The sequence below is a fragment of the Pan troglodytes genome, chromosome 20 (assembly GCF_028858775.2).
Source record: "Pan troglodytes isolate AG18354 chromosome 20, NHGRI_mPanTro3-v2.0_pri, whole genome shotgun sequence".
Classification (NCBI taxonomy): domain Eukaryota; kingdom Metazoa; phylum Chordata; class Mammalia; order Primates; family Hominidae; genus Pan; species Pan troglodytes.
Window position 1 is genome coordinate 53,485,931 of NC_072418.2, and position 27,867 is coordinate 53,513,797.

At 46.9% G+C, this 27,867-nt stretch overlaps 1 protein-coding gene and 1 long non-coding RNA gene across 10 annotated transcripts in view; one reads left to right on the forward strand and one right to left on the reverse strand.

Moving 5' to 3' along the window:
- The first annotated feature begins 6,290 nt into the window (after window positions 1-6,290).
- Window positions 6,291-24,343, forward strand: LOC107969790 (uncharacterized). Its single transcript, XR_001711887.2, has 3 exons — window positions 6,291-8,940; window positions 22,290-22,386; window positions 23,762-24,343. It is a non-coding gene; the product is annotated as an uncharacterized LOC107969790 (long non-coding RNA).
- Window positions 24,344-24,447: 104 nt separating this feature from the next.
- The window catches only part of SYT3 (synaptotagmin 3), a 36,181-nt gene continuing 32,761 nt past the window's right edge, over window positions 24,448-27,867 (reverse strand). For all 9 annotated transcript variants that reach the window (XM_016936669.3, XM_063802118.1, XM_063802121.1 and 6 more), the window contains 3 exons: window positions 27,641-27,773; window positions 25,193-25,261; window positions 24,448-24,951 (listed from right to left, as the gene is read on the reverse strand). In XM_016936669.3, the coding sequence (XP_016792158.1) occupies window positions 25,196-25,261; window positions 27,641-27,773 (199 nt within the window). In that variant the 3' untranslated portion in view covers window positions 24,448-24,951; window positions 25,193-25,195. The remainder of the gene's footprint in view (window positions 24,952-25,192; window positions 25,262-27,640; window positions 27,774-27,867) is intronic.

Consider the following 27,867-nt stretch of genomic DNA (forward strand, 5'->3'; position numbering starts at 1 on the left):
TGAACTTCATCCATAAATGGTGTGTGTGTTGTGGCTTTTATACCAACTGGCCTTTCCCTTGTCTTTCTCCCTCTCCCTGGGCCTCCTCATTTCCTGAGACACAACAGTATTAAAATTAGGCCAATTGATAACTCTACAGTGCACTCTAAGCATTTAAGTGAAAGGAAGAGTCACATGTCTTTCACTTTAAATCCAAAGCTAAAAATGATTAAGTTCAGTAAGGAAGGCATGTTAGAAGCTTCGACAGGCCAAAGGCAAGCCCTCTTGCCTTTAGCCAAGGTGGAAATGCAAAGGAAAAGTTCTTGAAGGACATGAAAAGTGTGATTCCAGTGAATGGCTGAATCATAAGAAAGCCAAACAGCCTTATTGCTGATATGAAGAAAGTTTTCGTGGTCTGGATAGAAGATCAAACCAGCCACAGTTTTCCCCTAAGCCAAAGCCTAATCCAGAGCAAGGCCTTAACTCTCTTCAATTCTACAAAGGCTAAGAGAGGTAAGGAAGCCACAGAAGAAAAGTTGGAAGCTAGCAAAGGTTGGTTCATGAGGTTTAAGGAAAGAAGCTATCTCTGTAATATAGAAGTGCAAGGTGAGGCCAGGCACGGTGGCTCATGCCTGTAATCCTAGGACTTTGGGAGGCCAAGGTGGGTCGATCACGAGGTCACGAGTTTGAGACCAGCCTGGCCAACATGGTGAAACACTGTCTCTACTAAGAATACAAAAATTGGCCGGGCGTGGTGGCATGCACCTGTAATCCCAGCTACTTGGGAGGCTGAGGCAGGAGAATTACTTGAACCCAGGAGGCGGAGATTGCAGTGAACTGAGATCACACCACTGCACTCCAGCCTGGGTGACGGAGTGAGACTCTGTCTCGGAAAAAAAAAAGAAAAAAAGAAAAAGAAGTGCAAGGTGAAGCACCAAGTGCTGATGGAGAAGCTGCAGCAAGTTATCCAGAAAGCCTGGCTAAGATAATTGATGAAGGCAGCTATACTAAACAACAGATTTTCAATGTAAATGAAACAGCCTACAGCCTTCTATGAAAAGAACATGCCATCTAGGGCTTTTATAGCTAGAGAGGAAAATTCAATATTTGGCTTCAAAGTTCCAAAGGACAGGTTGACTCTCGTTTTAGGGGTTCATGCAGCTGATGACTTTAATCGAAGCCAGTGCTCATTGGCCATTCTGAAAATTCTAAGGCCCTTAAGAATTTTGCAGAATCTACTAGGCCTGTGCTCAAGGAATAGAACAACAAAGCCTGAATACAACACATCTGTTTACTTCATGCTTTACTGAATATTTTAAGCCCATTGTTGAGATCTGCTCAGAAAAAAATATTATTTCTTTCCAAATATTACTGCTCATTAATAATATATCTGGTCAGCCAAGAGCTCTGATGGAGAGATACAAGAAGATTAGTGTCGGCTGGGCGTGGTGGCTCACACCTGCAATCCCAGCACTTTGGGAGGCCGAGGTGGGCGGATCACGAGGTCAGGAGTTCAAGACCAGCCTGGCCAACATGGTGAAACCATCTCTACCAAAGATACAACAAATTAGCTGGGCATGGTGGCATGCACCTGTAATCCCAGCTACTCAGGAGGCTGAGGCAGGAGAATTGCTTGAGCCTGGGAGGTGGAGGTTGCAGTGAGCCGAGATCCTGCCATTGCACTCCAGCCTGGGTGACAGGGTGAGACTCCATCTCAAAAAAAAAAAAAAAAAAAAAAAAAAGAAAATTAGTGTAATTTTCCAGCCTGCTAACACAACATCCATTTTATAGCCCGTGGATCAATGAGTAATTTTAATTTTCAGGTCTTATTATTTCAGCAATACACTTCATAAGGGCATGGCTGCCATAGATAGTGATTCCTCTGATGGATCTGGTCAAAGTCCATTGGAAACCTTCTGGAAGGGATTCACCATTCTAGATGCCATTAAGAACATTTGTGATTCATGGGAGGAGGTCCAAAATCAACGTTAACAGGAGTTTGGAAGAAGTTGATTCCAGCTGTCATGATGACTTTGACAGAAGTTCAAGACCTCAGTGGAAGAAGTCACAGCAGATGTGGTGGAAATAGCAAGGGAACTGGAATTTGAAGTAGAGCCTGAAGATTCTACTACTGAATTGACTGAATTGTGGCAATCTCATAATAAAATTTGAATACATGGGGAGTTGCTCCTTATGGACGAGGAAAGAAAGTGGTTTCTTTTTTTTTTTCTCTGAGATGGAGTCTTGCTCTGTCACCCAGGCTGGAGTGCAGTGGTGTGATCTTGGCTCACTGCAACTTCTGCCTCCCGGGTTCAAGCGATTCTCTTGCCTCAGCCTCCTGACTAGCTGGGATTACAGGCGCACACCACCCTGCTAATTTTTGTATTTTTAGTAGAGAAGGGTTTTCACCAGGTTGGTCAGGCAGGTGTCGAGCTCCTGACCTCGTGATCTGCCTGCCTCGGCCTCCCAAAGTGCTGGGGTTACAGACATGAGCCACCGTGCGGGCCAAGAAAGTGGTTTCTTGAGATGGAGTCTACTCCTGGTAAAGATGCCGTGAACATTGTTGAAATGACAAACAAAAGATTTAGAATATTACATAAACTTAGTTGATAAAGCAATGGCATGGTTTGAGAGGACTGACTCCAATTTTAAAACAAATTCTACTGTGGGTAAAATGCTATCAAACAGCATGCATACGTATCTATGTATGTATAGAACAATTGGAACATGTCAACATCATTCTTGAAATATATTTTCACTGGCTGGGCATGGTGACTCATGCCTGTAATTCTAGGATTTTGGGAGGCCGAGGCTGGTGCATCGCTTGAGCTCAGGAGTTGAAGACCAGCCTGGCCAACATGGTGAAAACCTGTCTCTACTAAAAATACAAAAATTAGCCGGGTGTGGTGGCGCGTGCCTGTAGTCCCAGCTACTCAGGAGGCTGAGGCAGGAGAACTGCTTGAACCCGGGAGGCAGAGGTTGCAGTGAGCTGGGATCATGCCATTGCACTTCAGCCTGGGTGACAGAGTAAGACTTCATCTCTCTCTCTCTCTATATATATATATTATAGATTATATATATTATCTATAATATATTATAGATATATAATATATTATATATAATATAATATATAATATACATATAATATATGATATAATATAATATATATTATATATAACATATATAATATATAATATAATATAATATATATTATATATAACATATATAATATATAATATAATATATATTATAATATATATAATATATATAATATATAATATATATAATATATATTATATGATATAATATATATTATATATATATAATATAAATATATATATAATATGTATTTTACTGTATATTAAATATATAATATATATTATATATATATTTTACTGGATATTAAATTGACAGTTGTTATTTTCTATCAGCACATTGATCTTATTCTAGATTCCATTGTTACTGATGTAACAATGTCAGTTGTTATACAAATTATTTATTTTTTTAAAAGCCAGTCCAATTTAGCAGTAAGGGGTTGTATAACAACTCGCAGTGAATTTCTTTTTTAAGAAAGTTCTCACTCTATTGCCAAGGCTAGGATGCAGTGGTGCAGTCATGGCTCACTGCAGCCGCGACCTCTTGGGCTCAAATGATTCTCCTGCCTCAGCCTCCTAAGTGAGTAGCTGGGACTACAGGCTGTGCCACCATGCCTGGCTAAGTTTTTAAAAAAATTTTTGTAGAGACAGTCTTGCTATGTTGCCTAGGCTAGTCTCAAACTCCTGGCCTTAAGCAATCCTCCTGCCCAGAGGCTTCCCCGAGTGCTGGGATAACTGATGTGAGGCACCACACCTGGCCCTCCAACTATTGATCTTTTAAAGGACATCTGTCTTTTTTCTCTAGCTGCTGATGAGATCTCTTTGCCTTTAGTGTTCTGCAAACATACTGCCGCGGGTGCGACTGCTGGGGCCGGTGTCACGGTCATTAAAGGAATTTACCGAGACAGTCATAGCTAAAGAAAGGCAGATTTATTGGAGAAAGTATGAAGATACATTGCAAGGTTGCAATGGGCTGCACAGCAGAGAAGCGGCTGTTTGCAAAGAGGCAGGGGCTAGAGGGATGAGTTTATGCTGCTGAGGTTACATGCGGAGTGAGGTATTTGGGAGCAGGATGTTGTGCCAGCCTGTTGTCTGTGATTAGTCATCTCTCAGAACAATTGTTTTCCCCAACCTGGGACCCCTTTCTTTTTGCTTGCTTATTTTGTCAGGACTCCATGCATATTAATACAATGATGTTTCTAAGTGTAGATTTCTTTATACTTATGATTCATTAGTCTTCTTGAATCTTTGAATTAGATTCTCTCCTCAATTTTGGAAAATTTGAAAAATCCGCCATTATTTTCTTAAATATTCTTTCTGCCATATTCTCTTTATCCCCTCTTTTGGGACTCAGAATATAGATAAGACTCTCTGTCTTATCTATACTCCATGCCACTTAACCTCTTTTACATGTTTCCTGCTTTGTCTCTTATGGTGAATTGTGGATAACTTCTATTGATCTATGTTCCAATTCACTATGTCTCTACTTAGCTGTTGCTTTTACTTTTAATCCTCTTTTAGAGTTTTTGTCATTTTCAAAGTACCTAGATAATTTTTTATAGTTTCTCGGTCCCTTGCCATTGCAAAACAATGGCAATCTTATATTTTATATGAACAAACCACACTGTTTTATGTCCCTCTGATAGTTCTAAAATCACAAGGATTAGTGCGTCTGTTTACAGTGTCTCTTATTTCTGCTAGTTCTTGCTCCTGGTACTTTGTGTTCTTGGTTATACCTGCGTGCTGCTCACGTTCCTTGGGAAAAAAAATATGTTTACAGGAATAATTTGAGGCCTTCAATGAAGATTATTTTCACCAGAGAGAATTATCTGTGTGTTGTCATCAAGAGTTTAAAAATACTTCCACTTGGGGACTTTAAGTCCACAACTTGAGGTCTTTCGGACCACCCATGGAATAGGCTGCCAAGTAACAAACCAGGGCCAATTTACTTCTAGTTCCCCCTTACCCTGAGGGCATAGCCGTTGCTTTCTCAGCTCAATGTGGACTCCCCACCTTGCTTGGGCCCTAGCTTTTTTTTGTATTCCTTCCATCTAAGAAGCCATCCAAATAAAAGTTTAAATTTGCCAGGGTTATAAAATTCCCTTAGGGTAGAAGTACTCTGATTACTTCTCTGAGTCCCCAATTTTCCATCAGTTACAGCCTGATAAATCCTGTGAGCCTTCGGTGGTTTTTTTTTAAGTTACAGAAATTCTTTTAGAGACAGGGTCTTGCTATATTACCCATGCTGGAATGCAGTGGCTATTCACAAGCATATTCATTGTGCACTACAGCCTCGAACTCCTGGCCTCAAGGGGTCCTCCTGCCTCAGCCTCCTAGGTAGCTGGGACTACAAGTACAGGCCACTGTGCCAGGCCAATGCCTTCAAGATTTAAAAAAACGCATCCAGCATTTTTAGTTGCTTTTAGTGGGAATGTTGGTCTGAATAACCTAGCCTGCCATTATCAGCAACCTCAATTACTCTGACCTCTTATCTTTGCTTAATTTCTCTTCTTAGCATTTAACACTACTTGACATTATATATTTATTTGTCCACCAACTAGGCTGAAAGCTGCGTGGGTGCATGTACTTTGTTTGCTGCTGTTGTCTCCCTGGCACCCACAATAATGCCTGGAAAATAGTGAATACTCAATAGTTGTTGAATGAATGAATGAAAAAAGAATGATTTTGCTTACTGCTTTGTGCCATGGCTACTGTGGGCCAAAGAAAGAGGACTGGGGGATTCAGTGTCAAGATCTTTCAAATCACAATTCCAAATCAAGGTCACAACTTAACCAAACTGGCAGAAGGAACCTCAAGCGTTCTTGGCTTTCAGTACTTCCCAGGTTTAGGTACTGAGCTGAGTGGCAGGTCTCAGCTACCGACAGGTTTGTGGGTTCCCGTCACTCTCTCTGGGTCTTTGCTCGGTTCGCCCATCTTTGCTTTTGTCTGTTGTCGTCACCCCTTACCAAGTCTCAGACAGCTCTGACCCTCTCATTTCCTTTCTTTGCCCTTTCTCTCTATTCATCTCTGTGACTCAGTCTCTGTGTCCTTATCTTTCTCTAGTGGGTCTTGATCATGTTCTTCCCGTCACTCTCCTCCCCCGTAAGATACAATTCTAATGGTTTCTGACTTTGCCCGCACCCCTAATCTCTAGCTGCAGGATGTCTGACAAGCCATCTTCCATCTACCCCCCCGTCTTGCCTCATGACTTTTCTCTATCACCCCCTTTTTATGTTACCATCCCTTCTGTCTGACGTCACGCCCTCTGCCTTTATATCTTCACTGCTCTCTGTCTCATTGAATGAACTCTGTTATGTTCATCCTGGTAGTGTCACCACAACTGCCCTCCACTCAGAGTCTGTGCATTCTGTTGCCATTCCCCCTGGCTCTGTCTCCTCTCACTCTGAATCCTCCATCTCTGTCCCTTGCTTGGCTTCTGTCTCCTCTATTTCTGTTGGAGCCTCTTTCTCTGAGTTCTACCTTCTATCTCTGTCTCTGTCCCCTCAGCTTCTGTTCCACTTCTCTCTTTGCTATTCTCTTTTCTTTTCTTTCTTTTTGACAGAGTCTCACTCTGTTGCCCAGACGAGGCTGGAGTGCAGTGGTGCGAACACCACGCACTGCAGCCTCCAACTCTCAGGCTCTAGTGATCCTCCCACCTCAGCCTCCCAGGTAGCTAGGACCACAGATGTGTGTCACTATCACCACGCCTGGCTAATTTTAAACATTTTTGTAGGGACACGGTCTCCTTTTGTTGCCCAGGTTGGAGGGTAGTGGCATCAACATAGCTCACTGCAGCCTTCACCTCCCTGGCTCAAGTGGTCCTCCTGCCTCAGCCTCCCAAATGGCTGAGACCACAGGCGCACAACACCATGCCCAGTGAACTTTTATATGTTTTTTTGTAGAGACAGGCTTTTGCCACGTTGGCCGGGCTGGTCTTGAACTCCTGACCTCAAGTGATCTGCCCACCTCTGCCTCCCAAAGTGCTGGGATTACATTCATGAGCCACCATGCCCGGCCTGTCTTTGCTATTTGCCACAGCTCTCTGTGCCCTCTGTGCACTCTTAATCTAGTATTGCTTCCTGAATCTCTGATATTGACACCATTATCTCTGCCCCATCCATCTGAGTTTGTTCTCTTTGCCTCACTCGCTGTTGCCTCAGATTTTGTCTCTGGCACCATCTCCATTTTTGTCACTTTTCCCTGTATCACTTCTGTTATCTCTGCCATGTGTCTAACACTGTCCACTATATCTTTATAGCCTTTGGGTCTCTGTCTTCTCTGTCTCTATGGCTGTCACCTTCTCTGTGTCGGCCACATCCCCTTATCTCTTTCTCCCCTATCACTGTCCCCTAGTCTCTGTCCCTTCTGTCACAGTCCTCCCTGTTTCTATTACTGTCCCCTTGGTCTCTCTCCCATCTTCCTCCTTCCTCTTCTTCCCCTCTCCTTCTCCTTCTCCTTCCCCTTCTCCCTCTCCTCTCCCTCTCCTTCTTCTCTCTTTCTCTCACTTACTCTTTCTTTTTCGTTGTTGTTGTTGTTGCTTTGTGTTTTTTTGACGTAGTCTCACCCTGTCGCCCAGGCTGGAGTGCAGTGACACAATCTTGGTAAACTGCAACCTTTGCCTCCCGGGTTCAAGCGATTCTCCTGCCTCAGCCTCTCCAGTAGCTGGAACTCTCCAGTAGCAGGCACTACAGGCGCCGCCACCAGACCCGCCTAATTTTTGTATTTTTAGTAGAGATGGGGTTTCCCCGTGTTGGCCAGGATGGTCCTGAACTTCCGGCATCAAGTGATCCTCCTGCCTTGACGTCCCAAAGTGTTGGGTTTACAGTTGTGAGCCACCACGCCTGGTCCTCTTTCCCGTCTTTCTTAGACCTCTTGACCTCTCTCCTGGACCGTGGGGTCTTTGTCTTGGTCCCCTCTCTAGTTCGCTCCCATCAGATTCACTGTCTTCTCTCTCTGGTCCTCTCCCCTTTGCCTCGGACTGTATCCTCTTCGTCGCTGTTGATCCCACTGCTGCACTGTCCTCGCTGCTGTCTTCTCCCAGTCCTGTCGCCATCCCCATCCCCATCCCCTGCCTCAGTCCCCTGTGCCGTCGGCCGCTCCACCTGTGACCGTGGAGTCTTTTTCTGTCCCCTGCGTCTCTGTCACATCGTCTCTTGTCGCTCCTAGTCGGAGGCCCTGCCTCCCTCGCCTCAGGGCCCTTCCCCGTCTCCTTCTCTTCCTGTCATCCCTGGCTCCTTCCCAGCGTCTTTCCTTCCTTCTCCGAATCGTCCTCTGCTCCTCTGGGTTTGCGCCTGCTGGGAGCTCTGCCCCTGGGAGCTGTTTCCTCCTCTCAGTCTCTGGGTGTTTCCTAGGGGGTCACATGCTCTTCTAGGCCTGTCCTGGGGCAGAGGGGCCACCCTGAGGTCCATCAGTCAGTCTGACCATCTCCTTCGAACCTCGAGCCTCTCGCCTCGCCTCGCCTGACGCCCTTTCCCACCCTTTATCTTTCCCTTCAGGATAAAAAATAAAAAGGGTCGGAAGCATCAGCGCATAGGGCCCAATCGCCACTCCGGAACAGGTGCGCGCGGCGGGCCCGCGGGCTGGCGGGAGCTCACACGAACTCACGCGCGAGCTCGCAGGCCGCGGCGGCCGGCTGGCCACTAGTGACGTCGCAGGGGCTTGTCCCTGCCTTACTGGCTGCCTTCGACCAGCGCGCGCTTGCTGGAGTAGACGGCCGCGCCTCGCCAAGCGCCAGGGGGCGCTCAGCGCTAGAGCTCACTGACCCTGGGAGCCCTATGGAGAGACTCGTGTCATTCTGGCAACCCTGTCCTACCTGATTGGATACCTGCTGCAGTTCGTTGGATCCATTACTCTGATCGGATGCCTGGTGGGTCAAGGCTTGTACATAACTGGATGCCTGGAAATGTGGATCTACCCTACCTTTGGCATGTCTCTCTCTTAGCGGGATTTCTTCCGCAAGCACTGGGGTTGTGGACATGGAAGGTGACTGGCGTCTGCGTGGTGGAGTGAGGGGTGTTGCACACGGTGCAGGTACCCGGCCCGAGTTAGAGATCCCTATTGGCTGCTCTCTCTCAGATACAGGTCACTTTCCTCCTGCCAAGGTCCGCCATGGAACGCAGGGCCCTCGCTGGCCCTGGGGACTGGGTGATGTCAGGGGTGAGCCTGTCGTGATTGCCTCTATCGCTGTGCCTAAGACCAAAGGAAAGAAAGGAGAGCCTGGACAGCTGGATCCGCCGTGGTTCAGGGTACACGTTATAGGCCAACGTGGTCAACAATGATTTAAAAAAAAGTTTTTTATTGTTCCCTATATCATAACAACAAAATATAAAGGGAGGAAGACTTCAGAGGAAGAAATTGCGTCTTCCTAGCCGTTTTTAAATTACTTCAAAAAAAAATTTTTTTTTGGACGAAGTCTTGCTTTGTCACCCAGGCTGGAGTGCAGTGGTGTGATCTTGGCTCACTGCAATCTCCGCCTCCTGGGTTCCAACGGGTCTCCTGTCTCATTCTGCCAGGAGGTTGGGATTACAGGCACACGCCACCGCGCCTGGCTAATTTTTGTATTTTTAGTGGAGACGGAGTTTCACCATGTTGCGGAGGCTGGTCTCAAACTTCTGACCTCAAGAGATCCTCGCCTCTTGGCCTCCCAAAAAGCTGGGATTATAGGGGTGAGGCACCTTGCCTGGCCGCCTCTCCGGTATTTCTTAGACCCCTTCATCTCTGTCCTGGCCCCTGGGATCTTTGTCTTTGTCACCTCTCTAGTTCGCTCCCATCTGATTCACTGTCTTCTCTCTCTGGTCCTGTCCCGTTTGCCTACGAATGTATCCTCTTTATTGCTGTTGATCCTACTTCTGCACTGTCCTCGCTGCTGCCTTCTGCCTGTCCTGTCGCCGTCCCCATCCTCTTTCTCAGTCCCCTGTGCCGTCGGGCGCTCCACCTGTGACCGTGGAGTCTTTTTCTGTCCCCTCGGTGCCTGTCACAACCCCTCTTGTCGCTCCTCCCCTGCCTCCCTCGCCTCAGGGCCCTTCCCCGTCTCCTTCTCTTCCTGTCATCCCTGGCTCCTTCCCAGCGTCTTTTCTTCCTTTTCCGAATCGTCGTCTGCTCCTCTGGGTTTGCGCCTGTTGGGGACTCTGCCCCTGGGAGAGAGAAATGCGAAACGTATTTCTGGGAGCTGGGAGCTGTTTCCTCCATTCAGTCTCTGGATGTTTTCTAGGTGACCACAGCCTCTTATAGGCCTGTCCTGGGGCAGAGCGGCCACCTTGAGGTCCATCAGTCAGTCTGATCATCTCTGTAGAACCTCGAACCTCTCGCCTCGCCTCGCCTGACGCCCTTTCCTGCCCTTTATCTCTCCCTTCAGAATTAAAAAAAAAAAAAAAAAAAAAAGACAGTCGGAAGCAGCAGCGCATGCGCCCCAATCACCACTCTGAAACAGGTGCGCGCGGTGGCCTGCGGGCTCGCGGGAGCTCACGCGAACTCACGCGCGAGCTCACAAGCTGTGGCGGCCGGCTAGGCGACTAGTGACGTCACCGAGGCTTGTCCCTGCCTTATTGGCTGCCTTCGACCAGCGCGCGGTTGCTGGAGTAGTCGGCCACGCCTTGCCAATCGCCAGGGGGCGCTCAGCGCTAGAGCTCCGCGACCCTGCGACCCCTATAGAGAGACTCGTGTCATCATGGCAACCCTGCCCTACCTAATTGGATACCTGCTCCAGTTCGTTGGATCCATTACTCTGATTGGATGCCTGGCGAGTCAAGGCTTGTATATAATTGGATGCCGGAAATTTGGATCTTTTCTACGTTTCGCATCTCTCTTAGCCGGATTTCTTCCGCAAGCACTGGGGATGTGGAGATTGAAAGTAACTTGAGTCTCCGTGGGGGAGTGATGGGTGTTGGGCACGGTATGGGAACCTGGCCCGAGTCTGTGGACCCGATTGGCTGCTGTCTCTCAGATACAGGTCCCTTTCCTCCCGCCAAGGGGGGCCATGGAACGTAGGGCCCTCTCTGTCCCTGGGGACTGGGTGATGTCAGGGGTGATTGGCTACATCGCTCCCCAGAAGGTCAAATGGAAAAATTGAGAGCACTTTCCCACCAGCTTCGGTGGCTCCGTCAGGTTGTCCTGGCGCACAAGCTGGCGATACTATGTGTTTGAAGCTAACCTGGGCAAAATTGAAAAAAAATTGTTTTTTCATTGTTCCGTCATAAAGGGAGGTCTCGACAGGAAGAAATTGCGTTTCCAATAGAATTGTTTTTAAATTACTGCAATATATCTTTTGAGATGGAGTCTTGCTCTATTGCCTAGGGTGGAGTGCAGTCTTATGATCTCGTCTCACTGTAACCTCTGCCTCTTGGGTTGAAGAGAGTCTCCTCTCTCACCCTGAGGCTACAGGCGCACACTACCACACTTGGCTAATTTTTGAATTTTGGCTTCTTTTTGAGATGGAGTCTTGCTCCGTCGCTGAGGCTCAAGGGCAGTGGTGCGATCTTGGCTGACGGCAACCTCTGCCTTCCGGGTTCAAGTGATTCATCTGCCTCAGCCTCCCGAGTAGCTGGGACTACAGGCATGTGCCACCACGCCTAGCTAATTCTTTGTATTTTTAGTAGAGAAAGGGTTTCACTGTGTTAGGATGGTCTCTATCTCCTGACCTTGTGATCTGCCCACCTCGGCCTCCCAAAGTGGTGGGATTACAGGTGTGAGCCACCGCTACCCGGCCTTTTTAAAAATTTATTTATTTATTTATTTATTTTTATTTTGAGGCGGAGTCTTACTCTGTTGCCCAGGCTGGAGTGCAGTGGTGCAATTTTGGCTCACTGCAACCCCCGCCTCCCGGGTTCAAGCAATTCCTTTGCCTCAGCGACCCAAGTAGCTGGGATTACAGGCGCGTGCCACCATGTCTGGCAATTTTGTGTATTTTTAATAGAGACGAGGTTTCCCCATTTTGGCCAGGCTGGTCTTCAACTCCCGGACTCAGGTGATCCACGCGCCTCCGCTTTCCAGACTGCTGGGCTTACAGGCGTGAACCACTGCGCCAGCCTCTTTATCCCTTCTATACTGCATACCCCAAGTTGCAAACTGTTATTAGAGTGAATACCTAGGGGCAACTTGGATCCTTATAATGGACACCTGATATTTTTGCCTGAGTGACATCTGTTATCTCTGATTTTCTTCTTCATTAATAATTTTTTTGGAGCAGTCTTAGGTTTACAGGAAAAAATCGAATGAAAAGTACCAAGAGTTTCTACATCCCCCTTCATCCCTTCATTGCCCCTCATCTTCCCTGTTAACATCTTGTGTTACTGTGCTACGTTTGTTACAATTAATAAGCCAATGTTGATACATTATTATTAGCTGAAATCTGTAGTTTACATTAAGGTCCACTCCTTGTGTGATACCTTGTACAGTCTATTTTTTTTTTAATAAAGCATTTTTTTGTTTTTTTTTTTTTTTGAGATGGAGTCTTGCTCTGTCACCCAGGCTGGAGTGCAGTGGCACGATCTCGGCTCACTGCAAGCTCCACCTCCTGGGTTCACACCATTCTCCCGCCTCAGCCTCCTGAGTAGCTGGGACTACAGGCGCCTGCAATCACGCCTGGCTAATTGTTTGTATTTTTAGTAGAGACGGGGTTTCACCGTGTTATCCAGGATGGTCTCGATCTCCTGACCTCGTGATCTGCCCACCTTGGCCTCCCAAAGTGCTGGGATTACAGGCGTGAGCCACCGCGCCAGGCCGTTTTTTTTTTTTTTTTCAGTTTTAAAATCACAGCAAAATTGAGAGGAAAGTCCATAGTTTACATTCAGTTTCTCTCTTAGTGTTTTATTGTCTATGGGTTTGAACAAATTTATAATGACATGTGTCCACCATTATAGTATTATGCAGAGTAGTTTCACTGTCCTAAAACTCGTCTGGGCTCTGCTGATTCATCCTTCCCTCCTCCCAAACCCCTAAAAACCAATGATTTTTTTTAACTGTCTCTATAGTGTTTCCTTTTCCAGAATGTGGTATAGTTGGAATCATACCATATGTAGCCGTTTCGTATTGGCTTCTTTCACTTAACAATATGCATTTTAGGTTCCTCCATATCTTTTCATGGCTTATTATAACTGATTAATATTCCATTGTATGGATGTACTGCAGTTTGTTCATCTACTGAAGGACATCTTGGTTGCTTCCAAGTTTTGGCAATTATGTACAGAGCCGCTATGAATATTTGTCTTCAGGTTTTTGTGTGGATGTAAGTTTTGAGCTCATTTGAGTAAATACCAAGGAACATGAGTGCTGCAATATATGGTAAGAGTGTTTAGTTTTGTAAGGAAGTGCCAAATTGTCTTCTAAAGTGGCTGCACCATTTTGCATTACTGCCAGAGATGAATAAGAGTTCCTGACGTTCCTCATCCTCATCAGCACTTGGTGTTATTCATGTTTTGGATTTTCACCATTCTAATAGGTGGTTGTCGTATGTCATCGTTGCTGTAATTTGCAATTTCCTAATGCCATTTGATGTTGAGCCCCCTTTTTTTTTGGAGACGGAGTCTTGCTCTGTCGCCGAGGCTGAAGTGCAATGGCATGATCTCGGCTCACTGCAACTTCTGCCTCCCGGGTTCAAGTGATTCTCCTGTCTCAGCCTCCCAAGTAGCTGGGATTACAGGCATGCGCCACCACGCCTGGCTAATTTTGTATTTTTAGTAGACATGGGGTTTCTCCATGTTGATCAGGCTGGTCTCGAATGCCTGACCTCAGGTGATCTGCCCACCTTGGCCTCCCAAAGTGCTGGGATTACAGGTGTGAGCCACCACGCCCGGCCCAAGTACCTTTTATTTATTTGTTTGTTTGTTTATTTATTTATTTTAAGAAACAGGGTCTCTGTTGCCCAGGCTGGAGTACAGCAGTGCAATCATAGCTCACTGCCGCCTCCAACTCTTAGATCCTCCTTCTCAGCCTCCCCAGTAGCTGGGACTACAGTTGTGTGCTGTCACACCTGGCTATTTTTTTATTTCTATTTTTATTATTTTATTTATTTATTTATTTAGAAACAGGGTCTCGCTCTGTCATCCAGGCTGGAATGCAGTGGCACTGGAATCTCTGCTGACTGCAACCTCTGCCTCCTAGACTCAAGTGATCCTCCGACCTCACCCTTCCAAGTAGCTGAGACCACAGGTGTGCACCACCGCACCTGGCTAGTTTTTTGTATTTTTCGTAGAGATGGGGTTTCACCACGTTGCCTGGCTGGTCTTGACCTCCTGAGCTCAAGGGAATTACCAGCTGTGGCCTCCCAAAGTGCTGGGATTGCAGGTGTGAGCCACCACATCTGACCTTTTTATTTTTATTTTTTGTAGAGATGGCGTCTCAGTGTGTTGCCTAGGTTGGTCTGAAACTCTTGGCCTCAAATGATCCTCCTGCCCCAGCCTCCCAAAGTGTTGGGATTATAAGCGGGAGCCACCACACCTGGCCAACTATCTTTTTATTTACTTATTTGCCATCTGCATATCTTCTTTGTTGAAGTGTCTGTTCAGATCTGTTCCCTATTTTTAAATTGGGTTGTTTGTTTTCCTATTGTTGAGTTTTAGTTCTTTGTATACCAGCTTTCTTTTTTCTTTTTCTTTCTTTCTTTTTTTTTTTTTTTCAGACAAAGTCTTGCTCTGTTGCCCAGGCTGGAGTGCAATGGCGCAATCTCGGCTCACTGCCACCTCCGCCTCCCAGGTTCAAGTGATTCTCTTGCTTCAGACTCCCGAGTAGCTGGGATTACAGGCGCCTACCACCATGACTGGCTAATTTTTGTATTTTTAGTAGAGACAGCATTTTGCCACGTTGGCCAGGCTGGTCTCAAACTCCTGACCTCAGGTGATCCGCCCACCTTGGCCTCTCAAAATGCTGGGATTACAGATGTGAGCCACCACACCTGGCCTGGATACCAGCTTTTTGTCTGAAAGGTGTTTTGAAAAGATTTTCTCACAATGTATAGCTTCTCTTTTTGTTCTCTTAAACATCTGATTTTCCTATCACTCCTCCCCATGCAAAATATACATTTTTTAACTGGATCTTGCCACGGATTTCAGAGTGAGAACGAGAGTCAGACCTGGCCAATCTGAGTGCTTCATGACCTTGGTTATGATGTGCAGTAGTTTGGATGTATGTCCCATCCAATTTTTTTTTTTTTTTTTTTTGAGACAGAGTTTTGCTTTGTCACCCAGGCTGGAGTGCAGTTGCACAATCTTGGCTCAGTGCAACCTCCACCTCCTGGGTTCAAGTGACCCTTCTGCCTCCGCCTCCTGAGTAGCTGGGATTACAGGCACATGCCATGCCCGGCTAATTTTTGTATTTTTAGGAGAGACGGGGTTTTCCCGTGTTGGCCAGGCTGCCTTCTAAATTTCATTGTTGAAATTTGATCCCCAATGTTGGAGATGGGGTCCTAATGAGAGGTGTTTGGGTCACAGGGGTGGACCCCTCACAAATAGATTAATGCCCTCCCTGGGAGTGTGGGTGAGTGAGTTCTTCCTCCATTACCTCCCATTAGAGTTGGTTGTTAAAGAGAGGCTGACACCTGCCTCTCTTGCTTCCTCTATTGTCACGTGATCCCTGCTTTCTTTCTCCTTCCACCAAGAGTGGAAGCAGCTCGAGACTTTCTCTGTATGCCCAATCTTCCAGCCAGCAGAATCATAAGCCAAATACACCTTTTTCTCTTTATAAATTACCCAGCCTCATGGATCACTTTAGGTCAGGAGTTCGAGACCAGCCTGGCTAACATGGTGAAACCCTGTCTCTACTAAAAATACAAAAAATTAGCCAGGTGTGGTGGTGGGCACCTGTCATACCAGCTACCACTGGAGGCAGGAGAATCACTTGTACCTGGGAGGCGGACATTGTAGTGAGCCAAGATTGCGCCACTGCACTCCAGCCTGGGTGACAGAGCAAGATCCTGTCTAAAAAAATAATAATAAAATAAAATAAAAATTACCCAGCGTCAGGTTTTCCTTTATAGCAAGACAACATGGACTAAGACACATGGTTACTATAGAAATGGACATGTGACTCAAGTTGGACCAATGAGAGCTAACCTTGAGACTTTGGTATCACCCTTCAGGAAAGCAGTACCTCTTTTCTGCTAGGTTGTTAAAATGATAAGCTAGGTTGTTAAAATGATAGTATGGAAGCTTCGAGCTGCTGTGGGGCCTGTTTGTCACCGTGAGGGAAGAGATTCTGCCTGAGAGGGAAGTCAAGATACAGAAAAGTAAAGCCCAGATGGGAAATGAGCTGTATTGCTAAAGATTCATTTTAGTGCCTGGATCCAGTTATGCCTGAAGCTAGTTATATAGCTCGGTTCTATAAGTCAACAAATTCCCTTTGTTAAAAACAAAAAAAAGCCAGAGTACTTTCCAGAGAGCAAGGCTTATTATGATAATAATTAAAGCAGCATACTCTTGCGAGGAAAAACAAATAGGCCAAAAGAACAAGATGGAAAAATCAGGAAAAGTTCACACATATACGGTAACTTGGTTTATGACAAAAGCAACATTTCAGTGCAGTGAGAAGCAAAAGATGATCTTTTTGAATCAATAGGGCTGAGCCAGTTGATAGCCATATGACCTCTTCCTCACACCATACACAAAAATTGATTCCAGATGTGTTGTAGATCTAAATGTTAAAGCTTAAACAATAAAACTTCTAGAAGAAAATATCATAGAGTATCTTCAGAACCTTCAGGGTAAGAAAATATTTCTTTTATTTACTTGTTTGTGTTAATAGAGATAGGGTCTTGCTATGTTGCCCAGGCTGGTCTCAAACTCCTAGGCTCATGTGATCCTCCCTCCTCAGCCTCCCAAAGTGCTGAGATTACAGGCATGAGCCATTGTGCCTGGCCAGAAAATATTTCTTAAACCAGAAACAAAGGAGCCTTAACTTTAAAGGAAAATGTTGATAAATTGGACTATATTAAAATAGAAACTGATCCTCATCAAAAAATACCACTAAGAGAATGAAAAGACAAGCCAGAGAGTGGGAGAAGAATATGTATTCTAACAAAAGACTCATAAGAAAAATAAAGAAAGAACTCCTACTAACCTGTTTTTTAAGAAAGGCAGAAAAACCAGTCGAAAAGTGGACAAATGGTGTGAATTGACATTTCACAAAGTAGCATATTCATATGGCCAATAAATATTTGAAATGGTGTTAAATTTCTTTCTATTTTTTTTTTTTTTTTTGAGACTGAGTCTCGCTCTGTCTCCCAGGCTGGAGTGCAGTGGCGTGATCTTGGCTCACTGCAAGCTCCGCCTTCCAGGTTCACGCCATTCTCCTGCCTCAGCCTCCTGAGTAGCTGGGACTACAGGCACCCGCCACCACACCCAGCTAATTTTTTGTATTTTTAGTAGAGACGGGGTTTCACCGTGGTCTCGATCTCCTGACCTCGTGATCCACCCGCCTCGGCCTCCCAAAGTGCTGGGATTACAGGCATGAGCCACTGCGCCTGGCCCGAAACGGTGTTAAATTTCTTTAGGCATTGGGCTAAAGGTAAATTAAAACCATAATAAAACACGGCTACAGCCCCACCAGAATTGCTAAAATTGAAAGGACTAACAATACCAAATGTTGGCGAGCAACTGAAATTCTCAGAGACTGCTGGCGGGTGTATAAATGGAGAAAATTAGTTTGAAAACCTGGTTGGCAGTGTCTATGAAGGATGAACATGAAGCTGGGAATGGTGACTCATGCCTGTAATTCCAACACTTTGGGAGGCGGCAGATCACCTGAGGTTGGTGATCAGCCTGGCCACTCCCATCTCAAAAAAAAAAAAAAAAAGATGAACATGCACACACCATGCATACACCCTGGGACCCAGCAATTACACTTCTAGGTATATACCCAACAGAAATACAGAAATGCCTACATATATTCACCAAAATTCAATGTATATAGCAGTACTATAAGTGATCATGCCAAATCAGAAGGCACCTAAATGTCAATCAACAGTAGAATGGATACATAGATTATTACGTATTCCCATAACACACTTTTTTTTTTTTTGAGACAAGATTGTCCTCTGTCACCCAGGCTGTAGTGCAGTGGTGTGATCTCAGCTCACTGCAATTTCTGCCTCCCAAGCTCAAGCCATCCTCCCACCTCAGCTTCCCAAGTAGCTGAGATGACAGGCACGCACCACCACACCCCACTAATTTTTGTATTTTTTTTGTAGAGACGGGGTCTTGCTGTGTTGCTCAGGCTGGTCTTGAACTCCTGTGCTCAAGCTATCTGCTTGCCTCACCCTCCTAAAGTGCTAGGATTATAGGCATGAGCCACCGTGCCTGGCTCATAACACACTCTTATACAGCAATGACAATGAACAACCTCCAACAATCAGCAACTACATGGACAAATCTCATAGACGTATGATGAATAAAACAATTCAGGCCAGGTGCAATGGCTCACGCCTGTAATTCCAACACTCTGGGAGGCCGAGACGGGCAGATCACGACGTCAAGAAATAGAAACCATCCTGGCCAACATGGTGAAACCCTGTCTCTACTAAAAATACAAAAAATTAGCCGGGTGTGGTAGTGCGCACCTGTAATCCCAGCTACTCAGGAGGCTGAGGCAGGAGAATCGTTTGAACCTGGGAGGCGAAGGTTGCAGTGAGCTGAGATCATGCCACTGCACTCCAGCCTGGTGACAGAGCGACTCTCCGTCTCAAAAAAAAAAAAAAAAAAAAAAGAGAGAGAGAATTCCAACACACAAGTCTCTATGCTTGTAGGATTCCAAGCAGATTAAGATCAAAAACAAGGCAAACTGACTTATGGTGTCAGAAATCAGGGTAGTAGTTACTTTTGAGGTAAAGAAGTGACTGACAAGGGGCCAGGCGCGGTGGCTTACGCCTGTAATCCCAGCACTTTGGGAGGCCGAGGTGGGCAGATCATGAGGTCAGGAGATCGAGACCATCCTGGCTAACACGGTGAAACCCCATCTCTACTAAAAATACAAAAAAACTAGCCAGGCATAGTGGCGGGCGCCTGTAGTCCCGGCTACTCGGGAGGCCGAGGCAGGAGAATGGCGTGAACCCAGGAGGCGGAGCTTGCAGTGAGCCGAGATAGCGCCACGGCACTCCAGCCAGGGCGACAGAGCGAGACTCTGTCTCAAAAAAAAAAACAAAAAAAACAAAAAAACACACACACACACACACAAAAGTGACTGACAAGGAGCATGAGGGGTTTGGAGAGCTGGTAATGTTCTAGTTCCTGACCCAGGGCTGGTTACCCATGGTTACATGGTGTGCTCAGTCTGTTATCTGATCCATACTTACTGGGTATTTGTGAGTTTCTTTGTGAGTATGTTGTACTTCAATAATTTTTTTTTTGAAACTGGGTCTCTGTCGTCCAGACTGGACTGCAGTGGCTCAACCATGGCTCACTGCAGCCTTGACCTCCTGGGCTCAAGCGATCCTCCCACCTGAGTAGCTGGGACTACAGGTGCACACCATGGCACTTGGCTATATATATATATATATATATTTAAAGAGATGGAGTCTTGCTATGTTGCCAAGGCTGGGTCTCGAACTCCTGGGCTCTAGTGATCCTCCCATCTTAGCCTCTCAAAGTGCTGGGATTACAGGCATGAGCCACCGAGCTTGGCAATAATTTTTTAAAGGGCCAGTTTTTTGTCTCTTGAAAGTGGAGGAGTCTTGGCGAGTCCAGCAAATGGCATATACTATTTTGTTTCTCTTCCCTCCCCTTTCAAGTAAGAATTGTGATTGTTTTCTTGTTTTTCCTCCACTGTTATACACAGGGGTGGGTTGCTGAGGGGGCTACAATTTCATTTAACATAAATTTTTTTTTTAGATGGAGTCTTGCTCTGTCACCAGGCTGGAGTGCAGTGGCACAATCTCCGCTGACTGCAACCTCCGCCTACCAGGTTCAAGTGATTCTTCTGCCTCAGCCTACCGAGTAGCTGGGATTATAGGTGTGAGCCACCATGCCGGGCTAATTTTTGTACTTTTAGTAGAGACAGGGTTTCACCATGTTGGCCAGGCTGGTCTTGAACTCCTGACCTCAGGTGATCCACTTGCCTTGGCCTCCCAAAGTGCTGGGATTACAGGTGTGAGCTACCGTGCCCAGCCTTAACATTAATTTTCAGGATCAAGAGAGACTTCATGTGCCCTTGATGAAAGGAATAGCCAATATCCAGAAATCTTGGTCTGAGGATTGGATGTGGCTTTGGGATCCCTCCCTTTGCAGAAGGGGTGAAAGCTTCTGCAGTTGCACTAGAGATAGTTATATTATGTTAGGTGGGAGTATTAGTTTTAGCCAACTTTATCAAAATATAATTTGTGTACAAGAAAATTATCAATATTTCAAAAAGATATTTGCAACCCACTTTCATAGCAGCATTATTTACAATACCCAAAAGGTGAAGGAGGCAACCCAGCTGTTCATCAACGAATAAATGGTTCGACAAAATGTGGTATATACACATAATGGATTTTTTTTTTGAGATGGAGTCTCGCTCTGTCGCCCAGGCTAGAGTGCAGTGGTGCAATCTTGGCTCACTGCAACCTCCGCCTCCTGGGTTTAAGTGATTCCGCTGCCTCAGCCTCCTGAGTAGCTGGGACTACAGGTGCCTGCCACCACGCCCGGCTAATTTTTTGTAGTTTAGTAGAGATGGGGTTTCACCATGTTGACCAGGATGGTCTCGATCTCCTGACCTCGTGATCCGCCTGCCTCTTCCTCCCAAAGTGCTGGGATTACAGGTGTGAGCCACTGCGCCTGGCCCATAATGGAAAATTATTTAACCTTAAAAAGGAAGGAAATGCTAACACATGCTAAAACATGGGTGAAGCCTGAGGACATTCATGCTAAGTGAAACAATCCCATCACAAAAAGACAGATGCTGTATGATTCCACTTACATGAGGTACCTAGAGTAGTCAAATTCATAGGGAATTTCCCAGAGAGTAGAACGTGCTTCCCAGGGGCTGGGAAGGGAAGGCAGTGGGAGTTGCTTGATGGGAACAGTTTCAATTCTACAAGAGGAAAGAGTGGAGATGAGTAGGGGTGATGATTGCACAACAATGCAACTGTACACTTAAAATTGGCTAAGTCCTGGGGAGGTGGCTCATGCCTGTAATCTCAGCTACTCTGGAAGCTGAGGCAGGAGAATCGCTTGAACCGGGGAAGCGGAGGTTGCAGTGAGCCAAGATCATGCCATTGCACTCCAGCCTGGGCACTGCAGCGAGACTCCGTCTCAAAAAAAAAAAAAAATTGGCTAAGATGATAAAGTTTGTGTTATGTGTATTTTGCAACAATATACAAGAATTTAAATGAGCCAATTTTAAGCGCAATGAATTTTGACAAATGTATTCGGTTGTGTGATCACTTCCATCATCCGGAAAGTTTCCCTGTGTCCACTAGTAATCAGTCTCTCCATAACCACTGCCACTGCCCCCAGTCAACCACTAATCCATTTTCTGCCCCTGCACATCAGCCTTTTCTTTTCTCTTTTCTTCTCTTCTCTTCTTTTCTTTTACTCTGTCACTCAGGCTGAAGTTCAGTGGTGTGATCTCAGCTCACTACAACCTCCGCCTCCCAGGTTCAAGCCATTCTCCTGCCTCAGCCTCCAAAGTAGCTGGGATTACAGGCACTTGCTACCACACCCGGTTAATTTTTGTATTTTTAGTAGAGATGGGGTTTTACCATGTTGGCCAGGCTGGTCTTGAACTCCTGACCTCGTGATCCACCTGCCTTGGCCTCCCAAAGTGCTGGGATTACAGGGTGAGCCACTGTGCCTGGCCTCTGGCCTCTTTCTTTCTTTCTTTCTTTCTTTCTTTCTTTCTTTCTTTCTTTCTTTCTTTCTCTTTCTTTCTTTTCTTTTCTTTTTTCTTTCTTTCTCTCTCTCTCTCCTTCCTTCCTTCCTTCCTTCTCTCTCTTTCTTTCTCTCTTTTTTGAGTTGGAGTCTCACTCTGTTGCCCAGGCTGGAGTGCAGTGGCGTGATTGGCTCACTGCAACCTCCGCCTCCCGATTCTCCTACCTCAGCCTCCCAAGTAGCTGGGATTACAGGTGCCAGGCTGCTTTTGAACTTCTGATCTCAAGTAATCCGCCTGCCTCAGCCTCCCAAAGTGCTAGGATTACAGGCGTGAGCCACCATGCCCTGCCCATATTAGTGTTTTCTTTCTACAATTTCACAAAAGTGGAATCCTACAGCATATACCCTTGTATCTGGCTGTATCACATGGCATCATGTTTTTCAGATGCAGTGCAGCAGTGCCATCACAGCTCCCTGCAGCCTCAAACTCCTGGGCTCAAGTGATTCTCCTGCCTCAGCCACCAGAGTAGCTGGGACTACAGGTGAGCACCATCATGCCTGGATAATTTTATTATTATTATTATTATTACTACTACTACTACTACTACTACTATTATTTGTAGAGACAGGGTCTTGCTATGCTGCCCAGGCTGGTCTCGAACTCCTGAGCTCGAGCAATACTCCCACCTCGACCTCCAAAGTAGCTGGAACTACAAGTGAACATCACCATGCCCGGCCAATTTTTTTTTTTTTTTTTTTTAAGAGAATCTCACCATATTACCTGGTCTCAAACTCCTGGGCTTGAGCGATCCTCCTGCCTCAGCCTCCCAAAGTGCTGGGATTTACAGGCATGAGCCACTGTGCCTGGTGGTTACTACCACATTGACTTCAGACTTCTGGCCTCCAGAGCTGTGAGAGAATAAATTTCTGTTGTTTTCAGCTAGGTTATTGTAACTTGTTACATCAGTCCTAGCAAACTGACACAGTGATTGGACCAATTTTTGCAGTGGGAGTTTTTGAAATGTTGTGTCCCGGAATGTAGATGTGAATTAGTGTGAAGTAGCTGAGGGTAGAATGTAGTGGACACCTACTGCTTTGAGGGACTGTCCCTTGCCCATTGCCGTGTGATTCATTTGGAACTGTCAGTCAAGGGACCCCTACATATATGGCTTCCAGGAGATGGATTCATCCCTCCAGCAAAAAGGGATGAGGTCCAGAGGGGCTTTGGACCAATCCTGGGCAAGATGGGCAGGGGAGGAGGAGGAGGAGTCAGCAAAGGCAGGAGGCGGGCCCAAGAGTCGGCTCCAAACTGGACCCAGTGATTGGCCCGGGGTGTCTCCAAGGTCTGGGCTGGACCAATCAGAATCCTGTTCCTGAATGACACAGCAGCTGAGAGCCAGCTGATTCTCACATTGTTTCCTCTGAAGTTATCTGCTCTGAAGGCAATTACAAGTCCTGTTAATTTCTTGCAATGGCAGCAGATCCTGTTAATTTCCTACCCAACAATAGTTCCCCTCCCCGTGCTTCCTCTAGGCAAAGCCCGCACCCCACCATGGGGACTGGAAATGACAGATGTTCACTACCCAGATCGCTTTGCAACTCGGGGTAGCCACACAGCCGGGTTCTGGCAAGAGAGAAATAAGGAGAATTATTCTGAGGAGGAAAAAAGGGGAACACAGAAGGGGAGGCCCCGGTCTACACTGCCTGATTTAGATGCCAGTGTGTGAGAACATGATGCTGCTATAGACAGTTTGTACTCAGGAGGGGAACGAACACCAGTCTCAGAGATGCCAACCAGAGCCTAATGTTGTTGAGCAGCTGAACCAACCCTGGGACTGTCTTTGAAAAATCTGATATGCAAACATGCAAAAAAATCTTTCTCTTTCAGTTGGGAAGGTTTTTTTTTTTTTTTTCCAGCCGAAGGTATCATAACAGATACAGCATTATACACCTGGAGCTCCAAGTGACCATCTCATTGCCACTGCAAACACCTACCCGAGAGAGAAGCCAATAGCCAGGCACGGTGGCTCACGCCTGTAATCCCAGCACTTTGGGAGGCCAAGGTGGGCAGATCACAGGAGGTCAGGAGTTCGAGACCAGCCTGCCAACATGGTGAAACCCCGTCTCTACTAAAAATACAAAAAATTAGCCAGGCGTGGTGGCGAGCGGCTGTAATCCCAGCTACTCAGGAGGCTGAGGCAGGAGAATCGCTTGAAACCGTGAGGTTGCAGTGAGCCGAGATCACACCACTGCACTCCAGCCTGGGCAACAAGAGTGAAACTCCATCCAAAAAAAAAAAAAAAAAGAGGAAAGCAGAAGTGAGAGTCCCTTGAACAGCTGGATCTAACCATGCCTGAAGTCCCTCTGTGTTCAATGTGTTCATAGGCTTTCCATGGACAGAGGTCTTTCAATTCTGTTTACGGCTTTGGGTTGAATTTTGTGTTCTGTACTCACAATGATCCTGACTAACACCATTTTTATAAACTGAGGCTCAGAGAGATCATTAAGTTGCCCAGTCATTGAAAGAAACACAAATTTGTCTGCTTGCAGAGCCAGCATGTTCCAATCCGGTTTCCCAGTCTCAGAGAGGACAGGAGGCCCAGTTGGAGTGAGACCCACGGAGTGTGTTTATTCTGGCGTTGATAGCAGCAGCAGTGGGGGGACCGGCCAGACGCAGGGTGTGGCGAACAGAAGGGGTGGACACAGGTGTGTGTGTGTCTGAAAGGACAGAGAGGATTGGCCCATTGACATTCACGGCGAGAACAAGGGTCGGGACACTGAGTCTTGGACAAACAGCAAAGAGACAGAGACAGACAGAGGGTTTTGGGGGTCAGGGGTCCCCCAGACATGCATGGCCCCTCGCCTCGAGGGGGAGCCCCAGGGAAGAAAAGACAGACACAGTGGAGGCTGAATGCCCCCCACCCTGAAAGAAGGAGCTGGGCCGGCCTCCTCTCATCCTCTCGCTTCCAGGGGTAGGAAGCCTAGGGCCAGGGCTGCCCTGCACCAGCAGCTCGGACGTTATGGCTTCAAGGAGATGAATTCACGGTCCGGGCAGGAAAGGATGGGGTCCTGAGGGAGCCTGGTCCAATCCCGGGCCTAGGCCAGACCTGCACGATGGAGCAGGAAAGGAGGGGTCAGCAATGGCAGAGAACTGCACCACGACCTCCTGTAGCTCCATCACCACCCAGAGATCCAGGAGTCCCAGGCGCAGCCTCTCCTCCCTCAGACCCAGGAGTCCAGGCCCCAGGCTCTCCTCCCTCAGACCCAGAAGTCCAGGCCCCCAGCCCCTCCTCCCTCAGACGCAGGCATCTCCACCCCCAGCCCCTTCCCTGTGGCCAGGCTACTTACCCCTCACTCGGAGTTCTCTTTCTCTGATAGTCCTTTGCTGCCTTTTGTGAAGCTGGTCAAAGTCTTTTCCTAAAGGAGAAAGTCCAGAAGGTTCGGGAGTGAGAGACAGAGAGTTGAAACAGATGCTAATCATCAACAGGAGAAGACGTCAATCCTGTTTCATTATTTAGGATGCGCTTTCTCACTTGGCCCTGAAGTGATGGACAGATGGTATTACAATTCCATTCTATAGATGGGGAAATGGAGGCACAAAAAAGAGGAGTCTCTGCCAATGCGAGGAGAGATGAGGCTGTAGGGATGAGTGGGGCAGGTCCTGCATGGTATCAGAGGGGCTGAGACTCTGTCCTGGGGCCACTGGGGAGCCACGGGAGGGCTGTGAGCAAGGAAGGGGAGGGGAAGCTCTGGGTGTAGAAGGATCTTCTGGGGCCACAGGGAGCATGAGGGGCTGAAATTCATGGGCAGTGTCAGGACTCGGCCTAGACTCTGTGCCGCCAGCGTTGCCCAACATGGGCAGTGGCTCACCAGAAACTCCTGGGAAGGTTTGTGGGATGAATTAATGAATGGATGAATGAGTGAATGACAGGAGGAGGGAGTAGCCTCCATCCTATCCACCTTAGTAGAGTCCCCGTCTTTTCCAATCTCAAATCTGAGTTCTGTGCCCAGCTGTCGGGTCCCTCATGATCACTGGAAAAAAGCCCACAGCAGGGCCAGACTAAATCTGGTGATGTGGTGAAAGTTTCACCCAGTACCAAATGTAAATGTGTGCCCCAAATGCAGCAATCAAGATAAAGAATATTTCATGCAATATTGGCCAGGCGCGGTGGCTCACGCCTGTAATCCCAGCACTTTGGGAGCCCAAGGTGGGTGGATCACTTGAGGTCGGAAGTTTGAGACCAGCCTGGCCAACATGGCAAAACCCTGTCTCTAAAAAAAAAAAAATTAGCAGGGTGAGGTGGCACACGCCTGTAGTCCCAGCTACTTGGGAGGCTGAAGCAGGAGAATCACTTGAACTCAGGGAGGGGGAGGTTGCAGTGAGCCAAGATTGCAACACTGCACTCCAGCCTGGGTGACAGAGTGAGACTGTCTCAATAATAACAATAATAATAATAATGCAAGATTTAAAAAAAATCAAAATTAATGCAAAAAAATCAATGATGAAGAAAATATCAAATTTTAAAAAAAGGCCAGTCTCATGCCACATCAGACTGCTATTTCAAAGGAAATGTATGTGCCCTCATATACTTGCTTTTTTTTTTTTTAAGGAGAGGGGTTCCTGCTCCATTGCCCAGGCTGGAGTGTGGTGGTAAGATCATAGCTCACTGCAGTAACAAACTCCTGGGCTCAAGAGATCCTCCTGCCTCAGCCTCCTGAGTAGCTGGGACTATAAGCACACACTACCATGCCTAGCTAATTCCTAAATTATTTTTGTAGAGACAGGCTCTCCCCATGTTGCTCAGGCTAGTCTTAAACTCCCAGGCTCAAGTGATCCACCCACCTTGGCCTCCCAAGGCCTGTGCTGGGATTTCAGGCATGAGCCACTGTGCCCTGCCCAAGTTTTTATATATTTTTTCTAAATTTATTTTTCCTGGAATGCTAAACTAGTTGAAAAATACTGAAAAATGAAGTAAGTGTGTTGAAATTCACAACACTATTTTACATTTAAATCTTTCATATATACCCTAGACAGAATTTGAATAATTTGACTTTCTTGGCTTTTAATGGAGGCAAATCTGCCAATAACACTTTCTAAAGCTACTTCTTTGCTCCTCTTGTTTTCTATTGAGAGAATGGCCATGTTTGATTATTTCTCCTGATCAAGCGATAATCTTAAATGACTTTTTTTTTTTTTTTTTTTTTGAGACAGAGTCTTGCTCTGTCGCCCAGGCTGGAGTGCAATGGCGCCACCTCAGCTCACCGCAACCTCTGCCTCCCAGGTTCAAGCGATTCTCCTGCCTCAGCCTCCCAAGTAGCTGGGATTACAGGCGTGCGCCACCACGCCCAGCTAATTTTGTATTTTTAGTAGAGACAGGGTTTCTCCATGTTGGTCAGGCTGGTCTCAAACTCCTGACCTCAGGTGATCCACCCTCCTCGGCCTCCCAAAGTGCTGGGATTACAGGCGTGAGCCACCACGCCCAGCCCCCTCTATTTTCAACTTAGCCTCATGGGTAACAACAGCAGCGACCACTTACAGAACGTTTAACTCAGCACATCTCACCTCTATCCTAACAGAAGATGCTATCAACAGTCCCATTTCCTAGTGGGTAAATTGAGGCACAGAGCGCTTGGGTAACTGGCTCTAAGCCGCACAGCTAAAGTTGGCACAGCAGGGATTGAAACCTAGGACGCCTGGTTCTGCGACTCATAAACATGCAGGGCATTCGTTGCATGGATGAAGGGGCCGAGGGTGCACGGGTGCTTGTCAGGGGTCGGTGTGGGACCCCGACTCACCTCCACTAGCTGATGCCAGTGCTCCACGGGCTTGCGGGGATTGGCCAGCATCTCTGCCCAGTGCTCGCGGCCGTGCGGGTCGGCAGCGTCGGGGCCCACGCGGCACACGCCGATCACCTCGTTGTGCCCGATGCTGGGGGTTGGGGTCAGTGAGGACCGTGGAGGGTGGTGGGAGGGCTTGTCCCCACCCCAGCCCTCCTGCCTGACCCCCACCCGGGCCGCGCCCC